General features: G+C 43.8%; 1 protein-coding gene and 1 long non-coding RNA gene across 19 annotated transcripts in view; one reads left to right on the top strand and one right to left on the bottom strand.

Annotated features, from left to right (window-relative positions):
- The window catches only part of LOC118506428 (glutamate-gated chloride channel), a 91,196-nt gene that overhangs the window by 21,938 nt on the left and 44,598 nt on the right, over positions 1–24,660 (bottom strand). For 10 of the 18 annotated variants that reach the window (XM_036043530.1, XM_036043533.1, XM_036043529.1 and 7 more), the window contains exon 5: positions 2,313–2,383. In XM_036043530.1, coding sequence (XP_035899423.1) covers positions 2,313–2,383 — 71 coding nt within the window. Of the gene's footprint in view, positions 1–2,312; positions 2,384–7,975; positions 8,044–20,199; positions 20,268–24,660 lie in introns of all 18 variants that reach the window. The other 8 variants (XM_036043546.1, XM_036043542.1, XM_036043539.1 and 5 more) reach the window with 2 other exon arrangements.
- Positions 19,207–24,660, top strand: part of LOC118506439 — an 82,115-nt gene continuing 76,661 nt past the window's right edge. The window contains exon 1 of the long non-coding RNA XR_004905501.1: positions 19,207–20,964. This is a non-coding gene — a long non-coding RNA (uncharacterized LOC118506439). The remainder of the gene's footprint in view (positions 20,965–24,660) is intronic.

Here is a 24,660-nt window from a genome sequence, read left to right as displayed (position 1 = left end):
AAGAATCAACTATGAAGAAAACGGTAACCGAATAACAGTAAAACTCAAATAAAAACAAAGAAAATGATACACAAAGTGCAACTTAACGTCTTTTTTTGCATTATTTTGCTTAATAAACACACTTTGCATAGAACTGAGACAAGTTTCCGCACTGTAGTGTGGACTGTGGCACAGACAAAAAGGACATTGTTTGGTGTGTTCTCATGTGTGTGGCTGTGTTTGTGTATGTATTTTTCTCTTCTTCCTTTTTTTGTCCAGCTCACCCAAAACAAGCTGTATGTAACTGGGGGAGGGGAGGGCGATGGGGTCGAGAGAGAAAAACGTGGTGGAAATGTGGGGCTTCGAATCCGGTTGGCGCCTTTGCATGTCATAACAATGCTGTTGTTCCGTACGGCAGGATGCTGTACCGGAAGTCGAAGTAAGAACTGTACCCTGCACACACATACACATACAAACACATACAAAAACACACACACACACGCACACGTAGCGAGCAGCAGAAGAAACGCGGACCAGAAACACTTCAAACTAAAGAGAATCATACTGTGAAATGGGAACGGCCATGTACGAACCCGGCATTTGTGCAGCGTCAGTGTTTTCCATGTGTGTCTGTACGCAGGATATGTGTATATCATAATGGGCGAGAGAGAGAGAGCGAGAGCAAACAGTAGTTGGTCAGTGACAAAGTCGTGTGACCGTGTGTGCGTGTTTTGAAGAAGCTAAATTCAAAAGGGTGAAGAACAATGTGCACCGAAGCACCCGACAAAGCTCCCGATCCTAGTTTGTAAACATTCGTTTGGGCGAAAAAGGCAAAAGTATTCCCAATGGCGGATAAGAAAAGTAGGATAGAAATAGGGTGCAGTTGTTGGTGACCGTGTTACAGACATCACAACACTCACACACACACATGTTATCAGTAGACATCGATTACAATAACCACACACACGCACACGCACAAAAAACATACGAAGTTAAAGGCGCTGGCACGCATACACACGCACACGCAATCAAACAATAACAAACAGGCGCGTCGGATGCTGTGAGCTTCTGAGCTGTCAAATCATCGTTGACAGGTGTACTGCGATCGTTTATACGGTACGATCGTTGGGCCGAAACGGAGCGACGAGAGATTAATGGAAACAGTGTTAGAACACGGCACTACACTCGCACACTTCGTAGAGGAAAGTGTCGGTACATCCAAACAGTTTGTTAGAAAGTAAAAAAGGAAAATAACAAAAGACTGTAAAATAATTTAAATTTATAATAAAAATAACGAAACACAAAAAACGAAGAACGATGAGATGAGTTACAGTTTTGTTGCGTTTTGTTTTGACGAAACAGTTGGTGGTGTTGTTTTGGAGATCGATCATTTGGTGTGAATGCTGTATGCGTATCAATGTCCTGTACTGCAGTAAAATGTTGCTACTAGACTGGATCACTGTCTTATGTAGGGGGGAAGGGGAGTTCGTATGAAATGCGGTGGAAGGGGAAAGAAATGTGGAGAAAAAGGAAAAATGTACCGAGGAAATGTGTCCGGGAAAGGGAAGGCTACTAACGATGGGCTAACTATAGCTCAGGAAGAGATTATATGTTGATGTTGGTTCGGAGTCGGGAAATGTATGTAGATGATGAAAGGATCGTGAAAGTAATGTACTGTATTCAGTTTATTTTTTCTTTGGTTGTTTGTTTCAGTTTTGTTAAATCTTTATATCACATGAGCCCTAGCTTTCATTAGGACGACACGCAGCCGTGCTGACGTTTGGTTGGAAAGTGATGTGAAGCTTTAACATCACCAAGGTGTGTTTTACCAAGAGCTTTACGAGCTACAGACACTGAATCATACAGAGAAAGGAAACAGAAAGGTAAAGAAACGGGGGCAACAAAACAGAGACAGAGAGAGAGAGAGAGAGACAGACAGAGAAGCCGAGAGTAAGACAATAATGTTTGGATAAGTAGTAAGTACGGGTGCCGGGTAGGTAACCCAGGGCACGCCCGGTTTTTTTATGTTGCTGTGTGCTGTAATTTTTGTACAAGTGTATAGTAACCGGCCTAGGGTCGTAAACGGTAGACGCATATGAACACCGGTGCGCTGAGATACACACACACAACACAACAATAGAAATGGGGGGTGTTTTGCAAGGCGTTGCTGGCTTTGGGCACACTGCCGCACGAAAGGACGCACAGGAGTAACGAGTAAATAGTAAACACTGTACACAAGAACGGTCGGTGATTTGACTTGGTTTGATTAACACAGATTAATTTTAACTGGGCTGGACGGTTCTGGGACTGTTACAAATTGCACACTAACTCACCATTTTGTAATCGTCGATTTTCGAGATCGATCTTAGGAACATGTTGACGAACACCTGTGTGGCCTTATCGTCTACGGGTATCGGTGTTTGTTTGGGGTTTGATTTGATTCGATTTTTTTTGTTCATACATTATACGCAAATTTTCCATGGGAGATCGCCGGGACATACGGGAACGGATTTCGAACGGTTGGGTGCGTTTTGCAGGTTTTTTGGTTTCAAATTTGGTGTTTCGTTAGCGGACCCGGACAATCAGGACATTTGTTTGTTGGTGGGCCCCGTTTTATGTGTGTTCCCGGTTAACGCGTGGAGCACGGGGTGGGTTCGGAGGAGTGGTGGTTTGTTCATGTTTAAGATCGAATGTAAAAGCGAGTACACGGGCGAGTACGAGTGGTAATAAAAAAACAGAGAGAAAATTAATTAGCACTGCATATCGATTGTACTGGTAATTGATGGCGGGGCTGTGATGGCACGGTACGGTTTAGCTTTTAAGTACACTTACGAACTAAGAACGAATCGAAAACGAAGGAAATGAGATATAATTATCATGTAAAATATTAAGAAAAAACCCAAATATATATGTGTGTATATGCAATATATATATATAGAACGCAAAAAATATGTAGTCGATCGGACAAAACGGAAAATCACCAAAAACGTAAAATGCATAACCGAAAACCAAAAAGTCGACAAAATGAATGCAGTGAATTGCAATCGCAAATTACTAGCACGGTTAAGAGTTAAGAGTGAAGGTTCAAATTGCACCAAACTTTTATACCTCCCCTCCCCGTGGGGGGGATTGCAACGGGCGTGCAGCACTAACACACACACACATATATCTTCCGACGGTGCCACATTTCGTGCACAAAGCACGCCAAATGGATGCAGAAAACCCGTTCGCTACGAGCGTATAATATCTGATGCAGTTTGCTGGTGTTTTGTTGGTTCAGTTTTTTTCTGATTTGCAGCTAATTTACACTACAGTTATGGATCATGAGTACGGTTCTGCATGTATGATGAATATGCTTGAAGATTTAGAAAAAAAAAACAGAACACTACACGCCCATACTACCAAAGAAAACGGGGGGTTGCTTCTGGTAAGCTCTACGGTAGTACTAAATGGGTAGCAGCAGTAAACGAAACTGTTTGCTAATCAAACAGCTGGTACGGTTTATTTGGGTTTTTACTCTGTCAAAATATGTTCAAATGAGCCGTTAGAGTTTTAACGATCGATTAGGTATGTTCCGGAAAGGACACAGAACTCATCGTTGTTCCATCGTACACAGTTTACAATGGCGATTGGCTATACGATTTAAGCACACACCGTGGCTTGACTGTGTGCCGTGCCGAGATGCCTAAGGAAACTAGTGTAAAGAGAGAATATTTATTCATGTACACGGCTAAATTGATGCTTATATTCAGAGCAACACTCGTCTAGAAGAAGGTATAGACGTAGACTAATGAGAATAATACAGTTAATAGTACTAGAAAATTTTGATTAGATACACAATACCACTTAGAATCAAGAAAGGCTCTTGGCTATATTGTTAGAAACGTCAGAATTTGTACAGCAAGAGACAGACAGAGAGAGAGAGAGAAAGCACGCGCGATAGAGAGAGAGAACTTGCAACTAACTACTATGCACGTAGTCAGTAGACTAAGACAGTCAGAGAGAGAGAGAGAGATGTGTGAGAAGTATAGAGATTTATAATATTATACAAAAATGTAAGAAAGATAAATTAAAATTAAACAAAAATAATATAAAATGAAAGAGTGCGAGAAAAATGCGGAAGAATAATTTACATATCTAAACATTTGGATGCGTAAGAACGCCAAAAGAGAGACAGAGAGAGAGAGAGAGAGAGAGAGAGAGCAAAGCAATTTTGAAGCAAACGTTAAACTATGCATAAAATCTACAGTGACATTCAGTGAACTATTGGTTGGTTGAGAGTCGTACAGAGTTGACTAAGCAGATTAAGCAGAAAGGGTTTTCTTTGATATTAGATGCGTTTTTAACTAACAGAATTACTATGATATATAGAAATATCTAGAGCGTACTAGCTCCAGTTTTTTCACACATTTTTCAAAAAAAGGAAAAGCGTTATAGACGTCGTTGAGAACTTCTTCAATGGGTTATCTAATCCATACAGGGTTCGTCGTGGATCGGTTGTGAGTGTTATCGGAGGTAGTATAAATACAAGAAACTTAATCTACACTTACACTACCGGTACCTAAAATACCACACACACGCACACAACACAACAAACATAGACAGCTACGTGCTTAACGGAAACACACTGAAAAACAAATGGGAGGCAATACAGATACAACTAACAGATCCCACCAGCTGGAAACTAGTACTGTACTGTGGGGGAAACTCCCACTGGAACCAAACTTTACATGCCACGTGTTCGATAATGATGATCGTTTAGGGAGAATTCAACACGAGGATCAAAACGCACTGTGACAGGAACACTTTTGCAGTGAGAGAGAGAGAGACACTAAGACAGAGCTAACATTTACTGACAACAACACAGGGTGACAGATGGGTTTTATCTACACCAATCGAACAACTGTGTGTAGAAAGGTCGGTGTGTGTGTGTGTGTTTTGAGACCCTGCACTTCTGGTTCTTGGTCTTTACGTCTGCTCTGTTTTTGGTAGCCGATTTGTTGTTTCGGAGAACTTTTTGCTGTTGTTTACGCTTCTACAAATCTACCGGCTCAAGTATTGCTTTGTGAGCAAGTGTAGAGAAGAAAAATTGGAATAGAAAAACATAGTTACGCACGCTTATACTTATGGAAGTCATCGATAAGAAGCAAATACCATTTACGACAAACACATTCACAACCGAGGCAATTTAGTGATTAAAAATGGGGGTAAACTCAAGGAGGGTTGCCCAAAATTAACAGCAAACTTGGGAAGGATAAGAGAGGGATAAACATTTTGCAATTTTGTTTTTGCGTGAGCATTGACAAATGAAACACACCAGTGTCAACGAGATGGGCGGGATGGAATTATATGAAATTGATTGCAGAACAACAACAACTTTCACACACTTTCAAGAGTAAGGTAAAGTTAACTGTAAACGGCGAATTAAAACAAATGTCATGAAGAGACAAATAAAATCAAAACAGGCCAATTTCACATGGGAACAAAAGTACGTGAAAGTAAGAAACATATTACAGTGGAAAAGTACGCAAGTGATAGTTTTTTGTTCTTGTACAATTATAAATAAAAAGGTTGGAAGGTTTTTAATTCAGGACTCATAGGTGAGGTGTTTGTTTGATGGAAGCTTACTGTAGCTACAATACTAAGCGCTTAGCTGTTTCTCTCGGACAGGAATCAGAACACTACGGAGGAGGGATTTAGTAAAAGGGCGTTGGGAACGGTGATGGAATCAGCGCATCGCGAGAAGGTGTAAGCATAGGGAGAACAAAATATGCGAACTGCGGTCGCACATATCATATAAACACAAGATCAATCCTGCAAGAAAGCCAACGATTAGTTCACTGAATGTTACATTGCATGGTGGTGCGTCAAGTGGCACGTGGTATGCTGAGAGCTGAACCGAAGAAGGCAAAGAAAAAATCGCGATAAAAGTGTTAAAGCATTTAGAATTTATGATAGTTTACGGTTAAGATATCCAATTTTAGGTGAAAAGAAAAGTACACAAAAATATTAATAAGTGGCTTGAAAAAAAAAACACAAGAAAACAAAACAATAAAAAAGCGTATTTAAATAGTATCGTCAATAGAAAGAGTAGAAAAAAGACGTTAAAAATGCATAAGTAAGAAGAAAACATGTGTTGCACAATTTGAAGACAAAAAAACAAAAACACGAGAAGTGAACAAAATGATGGATGCATCATCTCGAGCCAAAAACAAAACTCGAGACGCGGCTACTGGTAGAGCAGTACGGTACAGCGCAAAACGAGCGAGAGGTGAAAATGCTACGTGAAGGTAGGACAAAAAAGTTGAAACATTCTTACTGAAATTTTGTTGCACTAGCGCGTAAAAGTTTTGGGAGACAGTATCAGCTTGTAAATTCAGATGGAGCTAATCGTTGACTTTGTTGTGTTTTTTTTAATTATTTTTGTTTCTTGGTTTTGTTGCAAAAACGGCAATATAATGAGCATATGCGAAGGTTGTGTAAACGATCGACAAAAGATCTAGAGGTGTTGCATTGTGTTTGCTTTTGGACGTAAATTTTATCGACAATTATTGTCTCATAATTACTAGATTTCTTATATTAGCACGCTATGCCGTTCGCATATTATAATCCCTAGCAAATCGTGCATTTAACATTTCAAACCATAACTGTAAAACAAGACAAGTTGCTCGCACTCGCACAGTTTGAAGCTAACAAAAGAAGAAAGTGCTCATTTGAAACTAGAAAAGAACGCATTAAAAATTAGCTCTATTAAACCATAGAATCATAACAGTGAACTAGAAACTAGAGAACGAAAGTTGTGAAGTGTATAAAAATGTGAAGACCGATACAAACCCCCCAACAAGACGTAACAATAAGAACCCAAAAAACGAACACACGCAACATGATGATTGGAATTGGTTAGTAAAACAAATTAAAAATGTAGGAGAGGAATTAAAGAAAATAAAAGACGCAATAAATCAAAGAAAACTGAAAGTCGATCAGTGCACGTAACGTGACGGGAGTCAAAACTGGAAATCTAAATGCCAAAAATCAAATCAAAGTGATAACAGAACCTCGGAGGGCACGAAAAAAAGGAAGAAAAATAAACAACCACCAGTAGCAAAACCAAAATAAATCAAATCAAATGAAGCCCCGGCTAAAACAAAATATTAATACAAAACAAAAACACGTAATGGTGAAGCCTTACTTCAAAACTGTACTGGCGAGAGCACTACGGTTACTTTGAAAAAACACACGCGGAAGGTGCGTGAGAGGCACACGAACAAAAGCAAACAGAACGCGCGCACACACACACATACAACAGGAGTGAACACGTGGACAGGCGGATGGTGGTTGAGGCCCAAAAGGGAAAACCGAACCGGAAGCAAACCCTTCGGCCCAAAACTCACCACGAACCATCGGAAGACATCGAATTCTTCAAATAGTCCGTGCCATTTTGGTGGTTTGCGTCGGCACGGAGTTTTGGCCTTTGAGACGCGACATCCTTTGACCGGAGAGATGGTTGTGAAGGGCGCAGCGATGTGTGTGAGGTGACAAAAAAGGTCGGACTGGGAAGGTAGAAGGTCTCGCTGCTTTTAGTGGTGTAATTGTGTGTGTGTGTGAATACTAGCAGCTTGCTTCAAAAGGGTAATTGGTACACATAGTCGCCGTTAGAAGAAACAAAAAACGCTGGGAAGTGACAGGAAGTAATCGTGACCATGTGGAGTAGTTTTTGAGGCAGTGTGAGTTTGTGTGTGTATGTGTGTGTGAGTGGTGGTTACTAGGTGGAGGAGAGTGGTTTCGAAAAAGAAAAATCGTTTTGCTTCAAATTTCATTCCGACTGTTGTAGGGTTCTGCTTAACGTTACTGTGCTCTATGGGTTTTTGCTTGTTTGTTTGTTTTGTTTTTGGTATACGGGGTATATCTTTCTTTTTTTTTATAGTAGATTTTTGGTTTTGTTTGTTTTGGGGTTTTGGTTTTAGAGGAGCTGATACCGTCGCACTTCTACACTTACCATAGTCACGTCATCGATTTTTGATATACTTCTTACAAAAATGTTGACGCGAACAACGGCCGGACCGTCTGTGTGTGGTGTGCACGAGCGAATCGATTTTGCGAAAGTAGTTGCGAGCGACAGTTGGGGTGGTTTGTTTAGTTACATTGATTGTATTTTTTTGGCATGATATTAGGTTGCATTTTGTTTGATTTCGTCAGTTTTGCAGTCGGTTGCAGTCGACGTTTGCGTTTGACGTTGCCCGGTCGTCCCGAAACCGTCGATCGAACGAAGCGTTTCGATCCCCCCAGTTTTAGGCGCAGTAGAAACCGCAGTGATGGTGTATTAGAATTTTGTTTTGTTTTTTTTTCGGTTGATTTATTTTTTTTGCACGATCATCACACAATGAAGTGGGTTTTTGGTTTTGGTTTTCAGTGCAAAACATTCGACAGATAGATTTTTCGGTTTTTGTACAGTTTTGTTTAGGTTTTGTTTTTTTTTACATACGACAAAATTCGTAAAACACACAAAGTTGCACACAAACAGATGACGACGAATGCCCATAATGAAAAGAGAGAAGAGATGTTGGCAGGTTGAGTTTGGTGGTAAGAAAGATTAGATGCTTTGCATGTAGAGTGGTAAAGAAACATAAAGTCACGGTTGTTTGATTCGGTTGCTTAAAATGCTTAAAGATAAGGTTATGTTTTTTTTTTTTTGTAAAATTAAACATCTTCATTGAACACGCTGCGCAACATGGATCACAGCACGAGAAAGTTGTTGCTGTAAATGGTACGCTGCAGTTCTCGCCATTCCGTTGTGTGCTTTCAAAAATCAAAATTATTCTCAAAGGAAAATACCCATTTTCTGGTACGAAAAGTTTAAAACAAAATCAAATCCTATCAGAAACGAAACATAACCGATACGCGATAGTGTAGAAGATTTTTGAATCAAAACATTGCCACGTGTCGTAGTATCCAGCTGTCAAATGCGATTTCGATGACAGCTCGTTGACATATGAGCGATGGCGTGTGGCGGTGATGTAAACAAGGCGATGCTTGCGCTCAGTACTCAAGCTTGCGCGTAGTTCGATGGTTTGTTCGATGGAAATTGTGTGAAAAACGGGTATTCCCTCCAACTATTATCGAAGAGGCGTGTATTTACAGGGATGTGAATGTGTTTGTGTGTATGGAATTTTACAGTGATGCGCTCATAGTTTGTGCAGATCGGTCAGTGTGTAGTGTGTGTATGAGTTTGTGTGTTTAATGCTTGCGCTTTCCGAGTCGTACGGGGTAATGTTCATATGCGTAGTTCAGAAATGTTCGATGAAAAATGCCGATGAGGTTACTTCGATTATCCCCCGAATGATGATGCCACCAGAGAGCGGAACAATTTCGTAGCAGTTCGGTCCGGAATGTAATCTTTTCTCTGACCAAAGGTCTGACGGTTGGTAAGAGGTGTTGTGGTGCAGTGCAAAAGGGGAGAAGGTGTTTTACGTATGCATCAAAGCGGGAGCTATTGGCAAATTGGTGCAAATTACACTAGAACCGGTGAACGAGATCATGTCGACTATCAGAGCTACAAAAGCTAGTACGCTACAAAGTAATGCGCTAGTAAAACGGGTGAACTGGCAAGCTCCCGAGAGAATGTCTCGTAGTGGCGGTAGCAGCAGTACCATTACGGCTATCGGTAGAAGGCGATGCAGAAGGTTGCAGGAACGTAAAAAAGGGTAAGTCTCAGCTCACATATCAACCGCACTAAAAAAACAACACGTAACGCTTCAATAACGGCTTTGGACTTTGGGGCCCGTTTTAGGAGGACTTGCGGAGAAAAGTATCGCAGGCATGCTCACGGCTAAGTGACAGTGCAATCAACTTGCAGTGCGTAAACTAATCTCGAGGTACGGCTATACGTTTACCAGCACTACCCCCATCACACACGGTTGAAACGGGGCTTAATGTGAGCTAACCCACCGCCAACCACCGAAACACACCATCCGGAGATGCAATCCCAACTATTTGCGATCCCTTCTTTGTATCCCATGGGTAGCGGTTCCATTAGCGTTTATTGAGAATGCTTTTAAACTTCTCAAGCCCCTTTCTGAATGGGTCGCTACCGGTCCGGGTGCAGACTTGCCGAACGGGTACGCCGTTAAGGGCGTTCCCTAATTTGACTTGAAAACGCGGTGAACTTTTAACGCTGGCGTCTCTGACGTACATTGAGCTTTTTGGTATATGAAGGGGAGTTTTTTTGTGCCATTGCACTGCTGTTGTTGGCAATGGCAACCTGATAGTGGTACCGGTGCCCGAAGGTTGCAGTGTGCTCGAGGGAAATCTCAAAACGAACGAACAGCTTTACTACAACAGCTCATGCAGAATGTTTTTGGTTGGTTTCCATACACCCGGGGCGCTAGTTGGGCCGGTGCTTTCATTACGTCAAAAAAGGGATGTTTTAATTGGAGTTCCGCCTTTTTTTCCAGGAATCATAAACCTATTTGAAATGAAGCTGAGCATAGATGCGATGGTGAGGGCTGTGCGAAAATAGGGTGAGTGGGGCGACCGCACGCTGAATAGGAAAATACTCAGACCATATAAACATTCCTCCGCCTCCCAAAAAACAAACTTTAAACATTAAGTTGTGCCGAAAGCTGTATGGCATTCGTTTTACGACTCCGTGCGACATTCATCGACACTCTGGACTGTTGCTTACGGCGCGACATATTCCTTTCATCAAACAAATAATTGACGATCCGGTGGTCCGGTCGATACTGGTGGACGCTCCAGTGTCAGATTCAATGAGAAACCGGAAGGTATCGGTCCTCTCAAGTGTGTGTGCATGCTCCTTGAGCAAGAGCAAAAGCTTGAAGCAGCAGCAGCAGCAATTACTCCGTAGCAAACGCGTGCTCGGACAAGGTTCGAGTCGATTATTGTGTTATTTTTATCGTGCTTGTCCTTCTGCCGACCCCCCTCGAGGGCTTTTCCGGCGACCGGGATTATTTTGGCCCGTACTGGTCCGGTGCCGGCGACATGTGGGGAATGCTGGCAGAGAGAGAGAGAGACAGCACGTTCTCGGAAATAATTTGGCAATGTTGGGAAATTGAACACAGACGATGTGCCGGTTCTTGTGCCCCCGGGGTGGGCAAGGTGCAGAAACACTGTGTCCAGGAAGATGCCGGAATTTATCCTCTCGTTCGAGTGGTCGAAGATGATGGTCGTGGCAGCAGACGCAGACGCAAGAAATGTAGCAATTTCAACGATGTAATTGATATGGTTACCATCGTACACCCCGCATAGTGTACAGCCTGGGATGTGCGTTGTTCTTTCATTATTTCCCACCGATGAGTTTCTGTAGTGCCCGTTCAACAAGGGCGTGTTTGTACATTTTAGTGTGTACTTGTGCCTTTTCTCCACCAGCCCTTTTCGGCCTGGTTGGGTTTTAGGGTGTTTGTCCCTAAACGGGGCAATTCTCGTACACCACCGTGCCAAAATGTATCGCCCTGTCAGTGAGGCGGAATCGTTTCACCGTCATTGGCCCGTTGAGAAAAGGTACAATTTTCTTTAATATTGATCAACATGTCACTCTCAGATTGAGATGCAAACCTAACGTCCCGGCCAAAAAAGCAGTAGCAAAGTAGTGCAAATAGTTTGGCCAACTCGGGGAAGCGGGTTTTCAACCCAACTCTTCTCCCCCGTTTGACATCGAAACAGAACCCTTGAGGGGGCGGGGAACTAAATGGGGACCACATGCACCATCACGTTTCGAAGAATTTCAAGTACGTGCCGGTGCATTACCGGACGGATTTGGTGGCCGAAGCGAACATGCCGTTTTTCCACGCTACCATTTGCACCTCATCTCCTAGAACTAGGTCCACTCGGGCACCATATGGCCGGGGTTGTTTGATGCTACTACGGCCAAAAAGTGAAAATGTTCTTGTTTCAACCAATATCTACCGAGACGACGTCGACGTCGCAGTGTTCTACGATACAGGGGACAGAAATGGCTCAGGTTCGTGCCATCGTTCGTTCCGGGGACGAACGGAGCTTCTTTTGCCCGGCAGTATGGTTTCGCTCACCATGAATCTCTTGGGATCAAAACATCCTTTCTCGTTCTCCCCGGGCACGTCCCGCACCCGACAGCCGTTCGGTCTTTTTTGGAGTTGTTAATGGAGAGCTTTCTACGTTTTGCAGCTCTCCCCTAACCCAGCCGAAAAACACTCTAGCAACCAAAAGTCCCGGTACCGAATCCATTTTCGGCAGCTGACGACAAAATGCAAAAGCTCGTTTGTTTTGGTTCTACGCTCGGGTTTTTGGGATGGTTCGTTTGCGTCACTCGTAGGCGGGGATCCTCCGGGATCCAGCAAATAGGATCGCACCGCGAGCGGTTCGGGAAAGTTTTTCCTAGCCCCCTCGTTTCCGCCCCGCTCCACCCCTCCCCTTCTTTCCCCCAGTCAACCGGGGGTTTTTCCATTAGTGGTTTAAGGGATGCGCATTTTGGATCGTACGTCTTTTCTTCCATTACGATCGAATACGGGCAAAGAACAGGCAATTAAGAGACATTTGGACAGCATGCTAGCTGCCAGGGTGGGGGGGAGGGGGGGTGGTAGTGAGGAAGAAAGGCATGGCGTTTTTCGCTTTCCCGAAACACTTTTTTCCGCCGCCTCCGATCCGGCTCACTCCATCCCGGATACCCCTTACCCACCCGGGATCGATCATCGTCCGGTTGTGAAGCGCCGAAAGTTTTCTTGCACTGTCACTTTCCACCGCTAAACGCGCAAACACACAATCGATTACGGCTCATGACCATCATTTCCATTTCGCTACTAGCGGCGCTAGCGGAGTTTTGTAAATAACAACAATGAAATAAATACTTTTAGCTTTCTATACGCGCGCCGCTAGCTATTGGAAGGCGGGAAAGATGGCGGCACAACGCAACAAAATGGAGCAAAACAGAGCAAAAGAAACCGTACGGATGCAGCGAACCAGTAAAATGGAAGGGTGGCAAAAAAGCGCAAAACTTCTTAGCCGGGGTTTTGGCGCTGGCTGGCAGAGCACATGCATCCAGCACAGAAAGGAAGTGAGCAAGAATGAAGATGGAAAAAAGCGTGTAATGAATAAGCGATGAAACACACTGCAAACCAACCGTGGAGGAGAAGCGTATTATCAGCTTAGCGCATTAGTGCACACGGGGCCCAGCTCTTGTGGAGCAGCAAAGTGAAAGGAACAGAACAAAACTGTGAAGCTAATTTAATCACTGATGGTTACCCGGGGGGTGGATCTTTTTTTTTGTTTGCACCATTTCTTGCTGTTAGCTTATGCGGCACTGCCAGCGTGGAATGCGACCGCTTGGACTTTGGCTTGATGAGAGGAAGGTTTTATATCCGCGATGATGTGACGAGTCTAAAGTCTTAACGTCATGTTTGAAATTGGAAAGCTACATTTATGCTCCGGATGAGTTTTTTTTTCGCTGAATATGCGAGTTTAAAATGTTGAACTTTAAATGTGAGTTTAAATTGTGATGATGCCCCCGAAATGATGGATGAGAAATTAAGGGAAGGGAAGCACGAGATGGGCAGTAGCTGGCGGCACGCATTCAAATCAAGCACGCTCACGACACAAGAGCTTTTCCAGTGTAGCGCATAAGAAAAAGTGCAATAGGAGGTTTCTAAGAAGTTTAATGCTACTTTGAACAAGAAATTAACTCTATCGAAACCAAATGCAGATCTCTGGAAAAGCACACAACGTCCTATTCGGTCAGCAGCTGTGTTGCTGTGGATGGTTGTTAAAGAAGAAACAATCTTTCGAAACTGCATAACCAATCACAAATGCGCAAATAGAATAACGAGCAGTGTAATTGAAGTAAAACTAATCCAAACGGGGGGAAAAAACCGAACCCACCATCCTACACTAGTGGCAGCAGTTGCAAACAGAAAAAAAGCGGAGTAAAGCAAAAAAAAACGCAAACTAACAACTCGTTTAAGTGGTAGTGAGCGCGGGCAAGAATCAATCAACAACTACGGGGCTGGGGGATTCCATTTAAAGAGAAAACTCCATTACGCGCGAAAGAAATCGGGTGCATTCGCAAGGGAAGCACATTTTGTGTTGACACGGAAATAGCAGCAACCGAGCCGAGCGCCCATTCACTTAGTGCGCGAGAGTTTGAGTTGATTTCAATATATATATAATCTACTTCCCCCGGGCGAGGAACCTGCTGTGACAAGTTTCTGGGATGGAAGATGAAGAATGTCAACTTCCGGCCTGCACTGCTGTGCATAATTGCATTCTGCAACGCTGCACTGACTCGCGAACGCAACTTATGCTTCGTTGTACGGTTGATTCTTGCAACTACGGTCCGGCCCTAGTTGGCTGGTTCCGGCTAGGGCGAGGGAAGCGAAGCTATTCGGAAACTTTCAATTACAAAAACGCATATATAAAACGAAATTTAAACGACACAAAAAAAACCGCCACGCATTGAATTGAAATGTTAAAAATTGTTAGATTAAAAAACGCTGTTAAACGGAAAACGAGCGAAACCAGTGCGAATGGCGTGTCTTAAAACCGTTGGGCATAAGCGATGGTTTGAAGAAAAAAAAGGATGCAAAAGAAAGCAAACGTGTACCATAAATTCTACTTCCGAAACTTGTACACGAGCTCTTGTACTGGTGGCAGCAAAAAAAAAAACCCAGGGCGAGTTTAAGTAAGGAAAAAAAAAAAATGCTGGTAAAATGTGATAAGTATGACTGAACACCACCATGGTCAAGTGTTTTATTTTATCTGCCCATGTTGTTTTTTTTCGCCCGTTCCCTTTTGCTTCCTGACCGAAACAGGCAGTTCGGCCGTGTAGGCAGGTGTAAGCGTCTAATTGGCTTTTCCGTTTACCATTCGCCAGGGGGTAAAGGTGGTAGTACCGGGCTGCTGCTGCTGCTTCTGGTGGCGGCGGCGCTCGGTTCTTGTAACACGGATCGGAACAACGGTTTGTACAACACACAGGGTACGGCAGCATAAGGTGGGTCGCTGCCGCCACCGCCTGCATCGGCACTAATCCAGTTGGTAAACTTTTTCATCGCTTTGAAATGGGCAAAATTATGAAACGACCGAGCAGGAAATGAGAAACGAGACAACAGAAACTCGTTTGCAGTTGGCGGCAAGGAGAAAAAAAAAAACGCGACGGAAGGTGGAAGAAGGCCACAAGCTGTTGCACGGTTTACGATTCATGATTCCGTAGCACAAAAACTGGCCCGTCGTCTGGATGGTTAGTATTTTTAATGAAAATGGGAGCGCCCTTGCGCTCAACTTTACCGGGGCGTGCGAAAATGCGCGACCCGTAAAACATTTTCTTCCCGATTGGAGGAAAATGGGAGGAACGAAAAGGGGATAAAAAAAGCTAGTGGTAAGGTTGCAGTCCAGGTGCATAAGCGCACGGTACAACATGTGTTTGCGTGATTTGTTTATTTGTTCTCAGGATTTGCACTTCGCCCAAGTCGAAAGGGGGGGGGGGGGGGGGGAAAGGTGGAGAAGATTGGTGGGGTTTGGGGTTGAGCACCACGAGTGTTGTGTGAACTGAACCCGGGTGTTAGTGTGACGGCTTAGTGGCTCTGGTACGGACATCCTTACGGTTCCTTGTTCCGGTGGCTGCGCAGCTGCTGCTGCTCTTGCTGGTTCTTCGGGGCCGGTACGGGCAAAGGGATAACATTTGTTTCTGGCTAACTTTTAAAACATTGGTACCACCGCCCGTCTGTTTTACCGCTTGACTGGAACAGGTGTAGCAAGAAAAATGTTCCAGTCAAGAATGGGTATAAAAACGCAAAATCAGTATTTGAATGAAGTTCAGTGCAAGTGTTGAATCTATCTTACACCGTATGTTCGCTAAAGTAAAAGAACATCATGTGCAAGTTAGGGAAAACATTTACTTTTCCTTTTCATTCGTTCTCGATTCTCAACCAGTGGCCGGTGTTGGGTTGCATATTTTATGCAGCTCACTTGTGGTGAAAGCTTTCTACCAAAATGCATCATGAGCATCAATCACGCCGAGTAGTTGTGCTTTCCACAATTTCAATTTAATTTGTGAATATGTGTCCGCAATGATTGCCTAATGGTTCACAATAGCTAACTTGAACCGGGCATGGTTTTGTGTCGTGTTGATAGCTAGAGATTGCATACTTTTCGGCGCTATAATTCCATGTATTGTAACGGAAATTGGTTAAATGTACCTCAACGTACAGAATACACCGATATCACTTTCTATAGTCGTGTACAACACTAATATCAGCTTGTTCTTTTTATAATAAAACAAACATTTGCTAAAAATATCATAAAATAGCAGCTGATTTTATAAAAGCAAAAAAAACCTGCTAAAGTAATCTCGAGCAACCATTTTCTATAGCCACACTGCTGTGAAAATTTCTGGACTTAAAGGAAGTCTGCGGCGTTTAGCCGTCATACTTTAAATAAATAAAAATAAAGGAAGTCTGCCACTGCAGTAGGTAATTTTATATGATCAGATTTTTTACATCATCAGCCTTACAATAAATGTTCATTACCTAAATACGTCTATTTCAACTGGAGAAGATCGTATGTTCTTAACTGAACTTCTTGAACGACGGCCAACCGGAATTTACAGGTTAAATGGTTAGAGCCTGAGCATGAACCAGGATACATATAAGGACATTTTGTTATAATTTTTTTTTCTACGGTGTAGAAAATATTTGAATATCCTTAACACGTTTAGAAATATGTATTATGGACTAAAACGGACTTAAGCAGAACACAATTTTTCGTTTGGCAATTTCAGCTTTAACCGCTGTTTATAGAAACAGACTCCTTTTCTAATGTGAATACATTTACTTTGGTTTAGTAAAGAAGGACGAACGGGGTATTGGCGGCCTAGTGGTAAATGTGGCAGGAACGCCGGTCTTCACATAACTGGACCGGGGTTCAAATCCCATCTGGGTCTTTCCCCATAATGAGTCTAATAAATCTAGTAAGCCAGACATGGTAGGAATTACCTAAGAAGCCGTTTGGCATAGAAAGAAGAAGAAGCAAGAAAGGTTTTAGTGTGTTAGAATTGTTTTTTTTTGCAAAATATCCATGCCATGATAAGAACTCCGTCACCAGAACTAGAACAGGACTCATGAGCTTGCAAATGCAGTTTCATCATTTTTGGTTTAGTTTATTAAAAAAAAAACGAAGATTAAATCATTTGCATGTGATTTTGACGAATGAAAACCAAATTTTTACTAGATTTTGAGTTACACTAAAATGTAGGTTCGACTATAGAATCAGCGGTATGAAGATTGAATGATCTTTTGTGTAATGAAGCTCAACATCCTTTTTCCTGCTCAGCATTAGCGGTGTAGTGACATTATAGCTATTTAAGTGCCTTCATAATTTGCAAAACGTAATCTAACTGGTCATTAAACGCGGTCAGCATTAAGGCTTACTGCCTAGTTTGTAAGATGCAGTTATCATTGTAGTATTAAAGCTAAAGAACCAGCAGAGCAGAAACAGACAGTGGAACAAGGAACAAGGAAATTTAATTTATGGTTTCAGCTGAAATCACAGCAAAACAAAAAAAAAGGCTTCGAGAAGGGAAACCCACTGTCACGGTCAACCATCATCGGTGGCCACATATGAAAATGTGTCTGCGTGTGTGTGTTAAATATGACAACTAGCCTGTCATCGGAGCGGAAGGCAAATGTTTCATTAAAACTCATCCTCATTTGGTCACGGAAGAAGCACAGGGAACAGGGTCATGATGGGGTGGCATGTGTGTGTGTTTGTTCTGCTGCCGCTGACGGGAGCGATGATGATCGTAATAAGTGAAGCATTATTTTGCGGTTCCATACCATACTGCCTTCCCTCCCTCAAAAAAGCTGTCAGAGAGGGTTTTTCTCGGATACGGCGAGAGAGGGAAGAAGAAAAGCCGCCGAAAACCGCCCACAATCAAGCAACCGAAATGAAGCACCCAATTTGGGGGATAGTCCTTTTATGAGGGCAAACCGAGCGGGCAGGATGTTTAATATGCAAGCACTTTTCTTTTCGGGTGATGCAGCCTCCCGCAAAGTGGGCGAGTGGGGATGTGAAAACAGGGCGTGTGGGGCAACACAACAAAAAATATCCGACTACCCAAAACCCGTGCTGGGGAACACCCGCAGGAGAGTCTGGATGGATTAAGGAAGCGCATCGGTTTGCAGGACACTGGGGCGCCGGAGCCACGGGTAGGGCGACGGTGAGGCCTTATTTATTTATAGGATTCGACTGCAGTAGCAACAGCAGTAGTCGAAATTTGCTGCCGGCCGCAGCAATTTGAGGCATCGAGCACTGAAATGAAATGAATAAATGAACGCCCGGAGGGTCCCCCGCTTCGTTTTCAACAGGAGATTGCATTCTGTGGTTTGTAGTTGCGAGCACGGGTCGACGACAGGTCTCGTGGGGAAATGTTATATAGGGGTCGGGGGGGACCGGGCTGATGGTGGGCTGAAACACCTGAACACCAGAAGCTGCCCCCAGAAGCTCAGTGGCGGGCAGGCGTTGGAAAAATCTCGGACAAAAAGAAGTACGGTGAGGCTAATCCGGCTGAGTGTTTCAGCCCGCACAAAGCCTTCCCTCCCTAGGGAGAGTAGAGGTGCGATCGGGCTAAAGATGATGAAGCCTGCAACGCTGGTGTCATAAGCCAGGGTGAAGGTGTGCGCTTTTAATAACACTCGGTCGCGGCGGGCGGGCTTTAATCGATGCAGCGAAAGCCACCCCGACGGCGACGGTGCGAAACGATGAGGGTGAGATTTTCCGTATTGCGGATTTTTAGTACAGGGGGGGCCTTGGTTTTTGTTGGCCTGTTTGTTGTTTTTTTTGGTTTGCGGAGAACATTTTTATACGTTTACACTTTTCTGACCATGGTTGGTGTTGCAGGCATAACACATTAGCGGGGGAGTCGCGTACCGCCAATGTGTGTACACGGCGTTGTGCTGACCAACGGTGTTGGTCGAGCTTGAGTTGATTTTGGATTGCTCACAGTGCAAAGATTTACCTAAACGTTTTATTTACTTTTTTTTTAAGCAGAGCAAATGAAAGGTTTTTGTGAAATTAGTAGTGCATCATCAGCCGTCTCACTCGCGCAATGAAGCTAGATGAATTAAGTTTAAGAAGAAGGTAACGAGGAAACGCCACTGGAGCATGTTTTTCCCAACCGATATTCGATCCGTAATGGTGTGGATTGAATTTCTAAATTGCCGAAAGGTGCTCTGGTCCTTGAGATTTTTTTTTTGACTAGCAAATAGTGGTTAACCATTTTCGTGATCGGTCATCGGAAGTAACACGTGGCAAGACGATACACGTACTCGTAGCTAAGAGTACGTGTAAAGGTAATATTATTAGAAAATAAGCCAAACGCATGTGTGTGTGTTACTATGAAACTGGGTAAAGTTAAAAAAACGGGGACAAAGAAATTATCGAGCAAACCAAAACCAAAGTAACGCGCTACAAGCAAGCCAAACGTCAAACCGTCAAAGTGTTGGCTTTTAATTTTCCTGGATCCCGTACATGTGTGATCGATCTTGAGGGTTTGGCAAGGCGTGATAGTAAATTTAGAAAGTATAATCTCACTGATAATTCCATTTTCCATTTCTTTCCAGGTTCTCCATCGAAATCTGCCACCCATCAGGAACGATCTCGCACAGATGCACACCCAAAGGGCTACGAAATACTATTTCTCGTAACGCAATCAAACAAGGCGATCTCATCAACAAAACTCCAAGAAAAATACACACACACAGAGTCTATATGCGCAAGCGAGTAAATCTGGGACGCAAATGCACGGGCAGCGAACGAAATTTTGTTTTGCTAAAGAAGAACGCGAGATCGAGAAGTACAATGGTACAAAATGGCGACCGTGCGCCGTGTGATATTCTGTCGTGTGAGCTAAGGGCTGGCAAACCACTACTCTACACAGAAAACGAAAATGAAACAGTAACGTGTTCTTGCAGAAGGTTGTGGTGTGTTTTTTTTAAAGCAAATGCCATTACTAGTAGTAAGAACGCTTCAATGTATACACTATGCATAGGCTCATTCATTCGCAGAAATAGGGTTTTATACCGTGTGGCTCTAAATAGGCGAAAAATGGCGGATGGGGAAGGTTAGAATGCAAAGAGTCGAAAACGGACGGACGGACGGGGTGGATTGATTTGTTTGATTTGTTGATTGATTTGGTTGGCTTGGCACAGGCCTGGCTGTGGCGGTAGACAAACGGACACTTACCATCTTAATGTCACTGATGGTCATAATGCTTCGAACGAACAGATTGATACGAACGATCGCCGGACCATCTGGCGAGTTGTGGGCGTGTGTTGGGGCGTGAGATTTGGGTGGAATTTCGTTTGTTGCAATTTTTGTTTTAGAAATCGTGAACAGAGTATAATTTTGTTCGATTCGACAGTGTTGTTTTTTTTTTTCAATGATCGATGGAGTATGATACAATAGTTTTGTTTCGGCGAATTTATTGTTGTGCGGCGCGTTTTTGTTTTACGTTGTTGGTGGAGGAGATTGCAGATGGTGGATCGTGACCGGTTAGTTGGCATTGCCGAAGAACGAAGAAAGCAACGAAGTTCGACAGTAACGAGCACGATATATGTGAGTTTTTTTTTGTTTTGGTTTTTTCATTGTGTATTTGTGAAGGGGGGTTGTTTTTTTTTTCATTTCGCGTTCGTGCGCGCGCCATTCAAGAAAAGAGAGAAAAGTTGAAAGAGAAAAATGGTCAAAATATTTGTGATAATTTGTGTGTTGTGTCTGTTGGCTGTGTGAAAAAGCTCGTCGTTGTTTCGGTGTGAAGCAGTGTGTTTGTGTGTCGAGAAGCTGTGCTGTAAATTGAGTGAAGAGTTTGTGCACGGTTTTTATTTGAGCAGCTTGAGTGTACGTGTGTGAGTGAGTGAAAGTGTGTTGATCATCTTCCCGAACGCGGGATCCCATTAAATCCTTGTTTACCAGATGCGAGCAGCACCAGATGGTGACGCTTTTCCTCCGAAGGTATAGTATAATAACGTTTTATTTACTGTTTTTCACCCTGCCCCATGATTGCTAATGCTTTCGGGGCCATAAAATGCATTAAGACATAAATCTAATTATTACCCCGTATTAGTATGGAACCTCCCAAATAATAAATGCTGCCCCAAACACAGCTGCGCAATAATGGCCGTTCATACCTAAAACCTTTTGGTGCAAAAAAAAAATTTTACATTTAATGTGGTGTTACCAGCAAAGCTAGTGTATTTGTACAGCGTAGAAAAGCGTTTGTGTGACTTCATCCTACGCAGCTGGATGACAGCTGTCAAATCACGAAGCGAAACGTCACACGTCTTGTTTACATCTTAGTAGCTGACCATTGTTGGTGACCGTTGTTTTGAGCTTTTGGTAGATAGTGTTTAGCAGTGTATGTGCGAGTGCTTGTATTCAGGATAGTATACTTGTGTGTTACACTATTTACACCAGACAACTGTGTTCTTGGGTCTGTTCGGGTTTGGGGGTGTTATTCTTACTGGTGCAAGAGGTTTTGGTTGTTTTTGCTTTTTTTTTAATAGCCTAAGTGAAAAACAAACTAAAGTACAGCTGTTGAAGTACACATACGAAACGATAGGAAGCTTATTTACAGTTGGAAGCAGAAGCCTGTTTTGCTTTAATGTACAATCCCTTTTAGGACGAGCGTCACCTTTGTGTGGATCTTCACACGAGTACACACAGCCATGGCTAATTTGCCCCCATAAACTAAAGGATGCTGAGTTAGTACGGATGGAAAGGGGGAGTCTGTTTTTGGAGCGCTCTGAGTGTTTTAACCGTTTAACAACTCTCAAGATACATGTGTTTCATCCTTAAACACTATTTTCTTTGTGATTGTTTTTTTTTTGGTACTTCCCGGGATCATCCATTGGACGAGTGTGTGTGTGGACGAGCTCGCCTGTACGTCAGGCACGTAGCTGCAGCTACCATGGTAGCATCACATGGATATTTTATGTTCGTCTCGGCATTAAACTACGTTCGCATACAACACACGCCCCATGGTCCCGCACGGGGACCTCACCAGCTCGGCGCTTGCTTTACGATGCCCGTAGTAAAAACTATCCAATTGGGCAAACGTCCTCTTTCGAGGTCCTCGCCACTCTCCCCCCCCCCCCCCCCCCCCCAGGACACACCAGCACACACCGGGAGATCCGGGGAGAGAAAGTTTTACGAGCCAAACCGGGCACAGTAAGTGGTGGTAGTGGTGGGGCGCACATATTGCGGGCGATTTGTATTCCCGGCTTTCTTGATGGGAGCGATTTAAGTCAAATGTTTGTCTGAGAGTGCAATAATATCATCGTTTATGGCGTGCCGGGACAAAACCACCGGCGCTACCACGGGAAGGTGTGCGAGTGTGTGTGTGTGTTGACGAACCGTTTAAAGATTAATGTCCAAGCCATCTAGGTCGATTACGGTGGCTGAATGGTTGTATAAAGAACATCCGCTCCTCACCAACTGCCAAGGTTCAGGTTCAACGCATTAGAGGGGGCGCATTAGTTGGAAGAAAATTTCCAATAGCACGAACTTTTCGGAGCAGGTTCGCCCAAACCTCCCAAACCCCATCCTGGGCGAGGAAGGCGCTTTTTTCGGTTAGCGTTCGGGACAATCGAGACGAGAAAGGTAAACACCCCAAAAAAGTAAACAACAGCGTGTTACTACTGCCGAAAGTTCGTTTCACTCGGTCACTCGGTAGCTGCGAGCAGTAGCTTCTACCAGCGTAAAAGATTCCGATCCGAGTGGACGGAATGGAGTGGAGTGAATTTAGACGCGCCAAAAAATTTGACCTTCATCAATACCGAAGAAGTCCAAGTTTTTCGTTCACTTGGCGTTTATTTCGCGCACAGTGCTAAGTTTAACGGGGGGGAGGCAATCTTTCAGAAAAATGGCCAACGGCAAACAATGGGCCTGGGCGCAGACAATTTGCTTAACTCACTAATAGGTCGAACAAACTTTTACTTTCGCCGGAGCGATGGTAGAAACTCTTTGCCGGTAAGTTCCCAGTTCCCGTTTTATTCTTGCTCTCCAGATCCCAGACAGACTCGGCCAGATCCATTTAGCAGGCCACCAAACTTGAAATATCTTCAGGGGAGTGCGCGCTAATGCCTTTCCGTCCGTTTTTTTTGTCGACCTTCGCCCCGCTTTTCGGTTGGTCACACAACAGGGCTTTTTGTTGTTGTTGTGCTCAAGATTACGAAAGCGAAAGACTTTCTTAAAAGGCATAAAAACTGGGCCAAAAGTGGGTAAAAAGTGGGAGAAAACAAATCAACCACAGAGAACGTGGTGGTGCGGGTTTGCCCGTAAGCCGGGAACCACCCCAAACACGCTAACTGGTTGTTGTGTTCCGAAAATGGACAGCAGTGGTGTTTTTGTTGGTGGAATGTGTTGCCAAATGGATCACGGTGCCAGAGACGAACATAGATTCACACACACACACACACTATTTCTTCTCGTCCGTTTGTGTAAAGTTCGTGTATGAGAACATCATCCCGAACTTAAGTTTGTGCCCGATGAGCTTAGGTAAATTATGGGTGGCTTCAATTGGTGTCTTCCAGGCATTGCTCAACCAACCCCAGGCTACGGTTGATCTTCTTACGAAAAGGTCCCGGCCATCGTAGAGGGACCAATCCTCGGTAAGGCTCGAAACACAACTCATCACGCACACTCAAGCGCGCTCTCTGTGCGGTTGATGGATTCGGGCAAAGTTTTCCATTTCAAGCTTCAATAACGGTGCCACAGAGCTCCCAGCCAAGGTTCCTCATCGGGTTCCCCTCAACCCCAAATCGCTCATCAGCAGTCGATTTGGTTGAGCGAAATTCAAATAGCTGATTTAACATGTCCGCCGCTCAGTGGGACATCCTTCCGCGATACCATATCGCAAAGTAGAACTCGGCCGAGGACGGTCTGTGTGTAAGGTCCTCTCTGTCCACACAAACCACCGAATAGCCGGAAGCCATTTTGCAGCAGGGCAGGAGCGCTTTAAGTAGGGCTCATGCCGTCACCTTACGCGAACTGGGCACAGCACAATGTGAAGACGGAGCCGCGTGAGGTTTCGTGAAGTTTTTTGCCTAATTTGGCAATTTGTATGATTGAAGGACGAACGCGCGTTTTGTGCCGGGGGTTGTGGGGTTTATGTAATTTTTTTCGTGCTTGTCTCCAAGAAAAACGAACGAAAGGGTGTGTTGCTGTGTCCACGACGTCCAACCTTCGGTGTCGTTGGAAAAGTAAAAGTTGTGTTATGGATGGCTTTAAGTTCTGTCATTTTGCGTTTGTCCCACATTTTTTGTGTGTGTTTCTTAAACTGTGGGAAGGATAGGAGCCTGGACATACATAAAATGCACAGACTTTTGTAAATGTGTTGTTTTAGCAGAAGGATCTCCTCATCTTGGGAGGACCATCCCGATCACCTCAGTTATAGGGTTGACCAATGGGTGTGTGTTTGCGTGTGTACTATTCGTGCCTTGCCCAACCTGCGTTAAGGTTTGACCAATTTGTCCGCACAATTCCAGACCCGCAACGGTGCCCGCATCGGTGGCGGTACGCTGTCAGTTACTAAATTTGCTCACACAGCGGGTGCTGTGTTTTGCAACTGCCAGTTTTCCATAAGCATCATGGAGGGGGTTATGTTTTTGGCATCTCATTTACATGCGATTAAAATGCACAGCACTACCC

Source organism: Anopheles stephensi, chromosome 2 (genome assembly GCF_013141755.1).
Source record: "Anopheles stephensi strain Indian chromosome 2, UCI_ANSTEP_V1.0, whole genome shotgun sequence".
NCBI lineage: Eukaryota > Metazoa > Arthropoda > Insecta > Diptera > Culicidae > Anopheles > Anopheles stephensi.
This window is presented reverse-complemented; position numbering and strand designations above follow the sequence as displayed.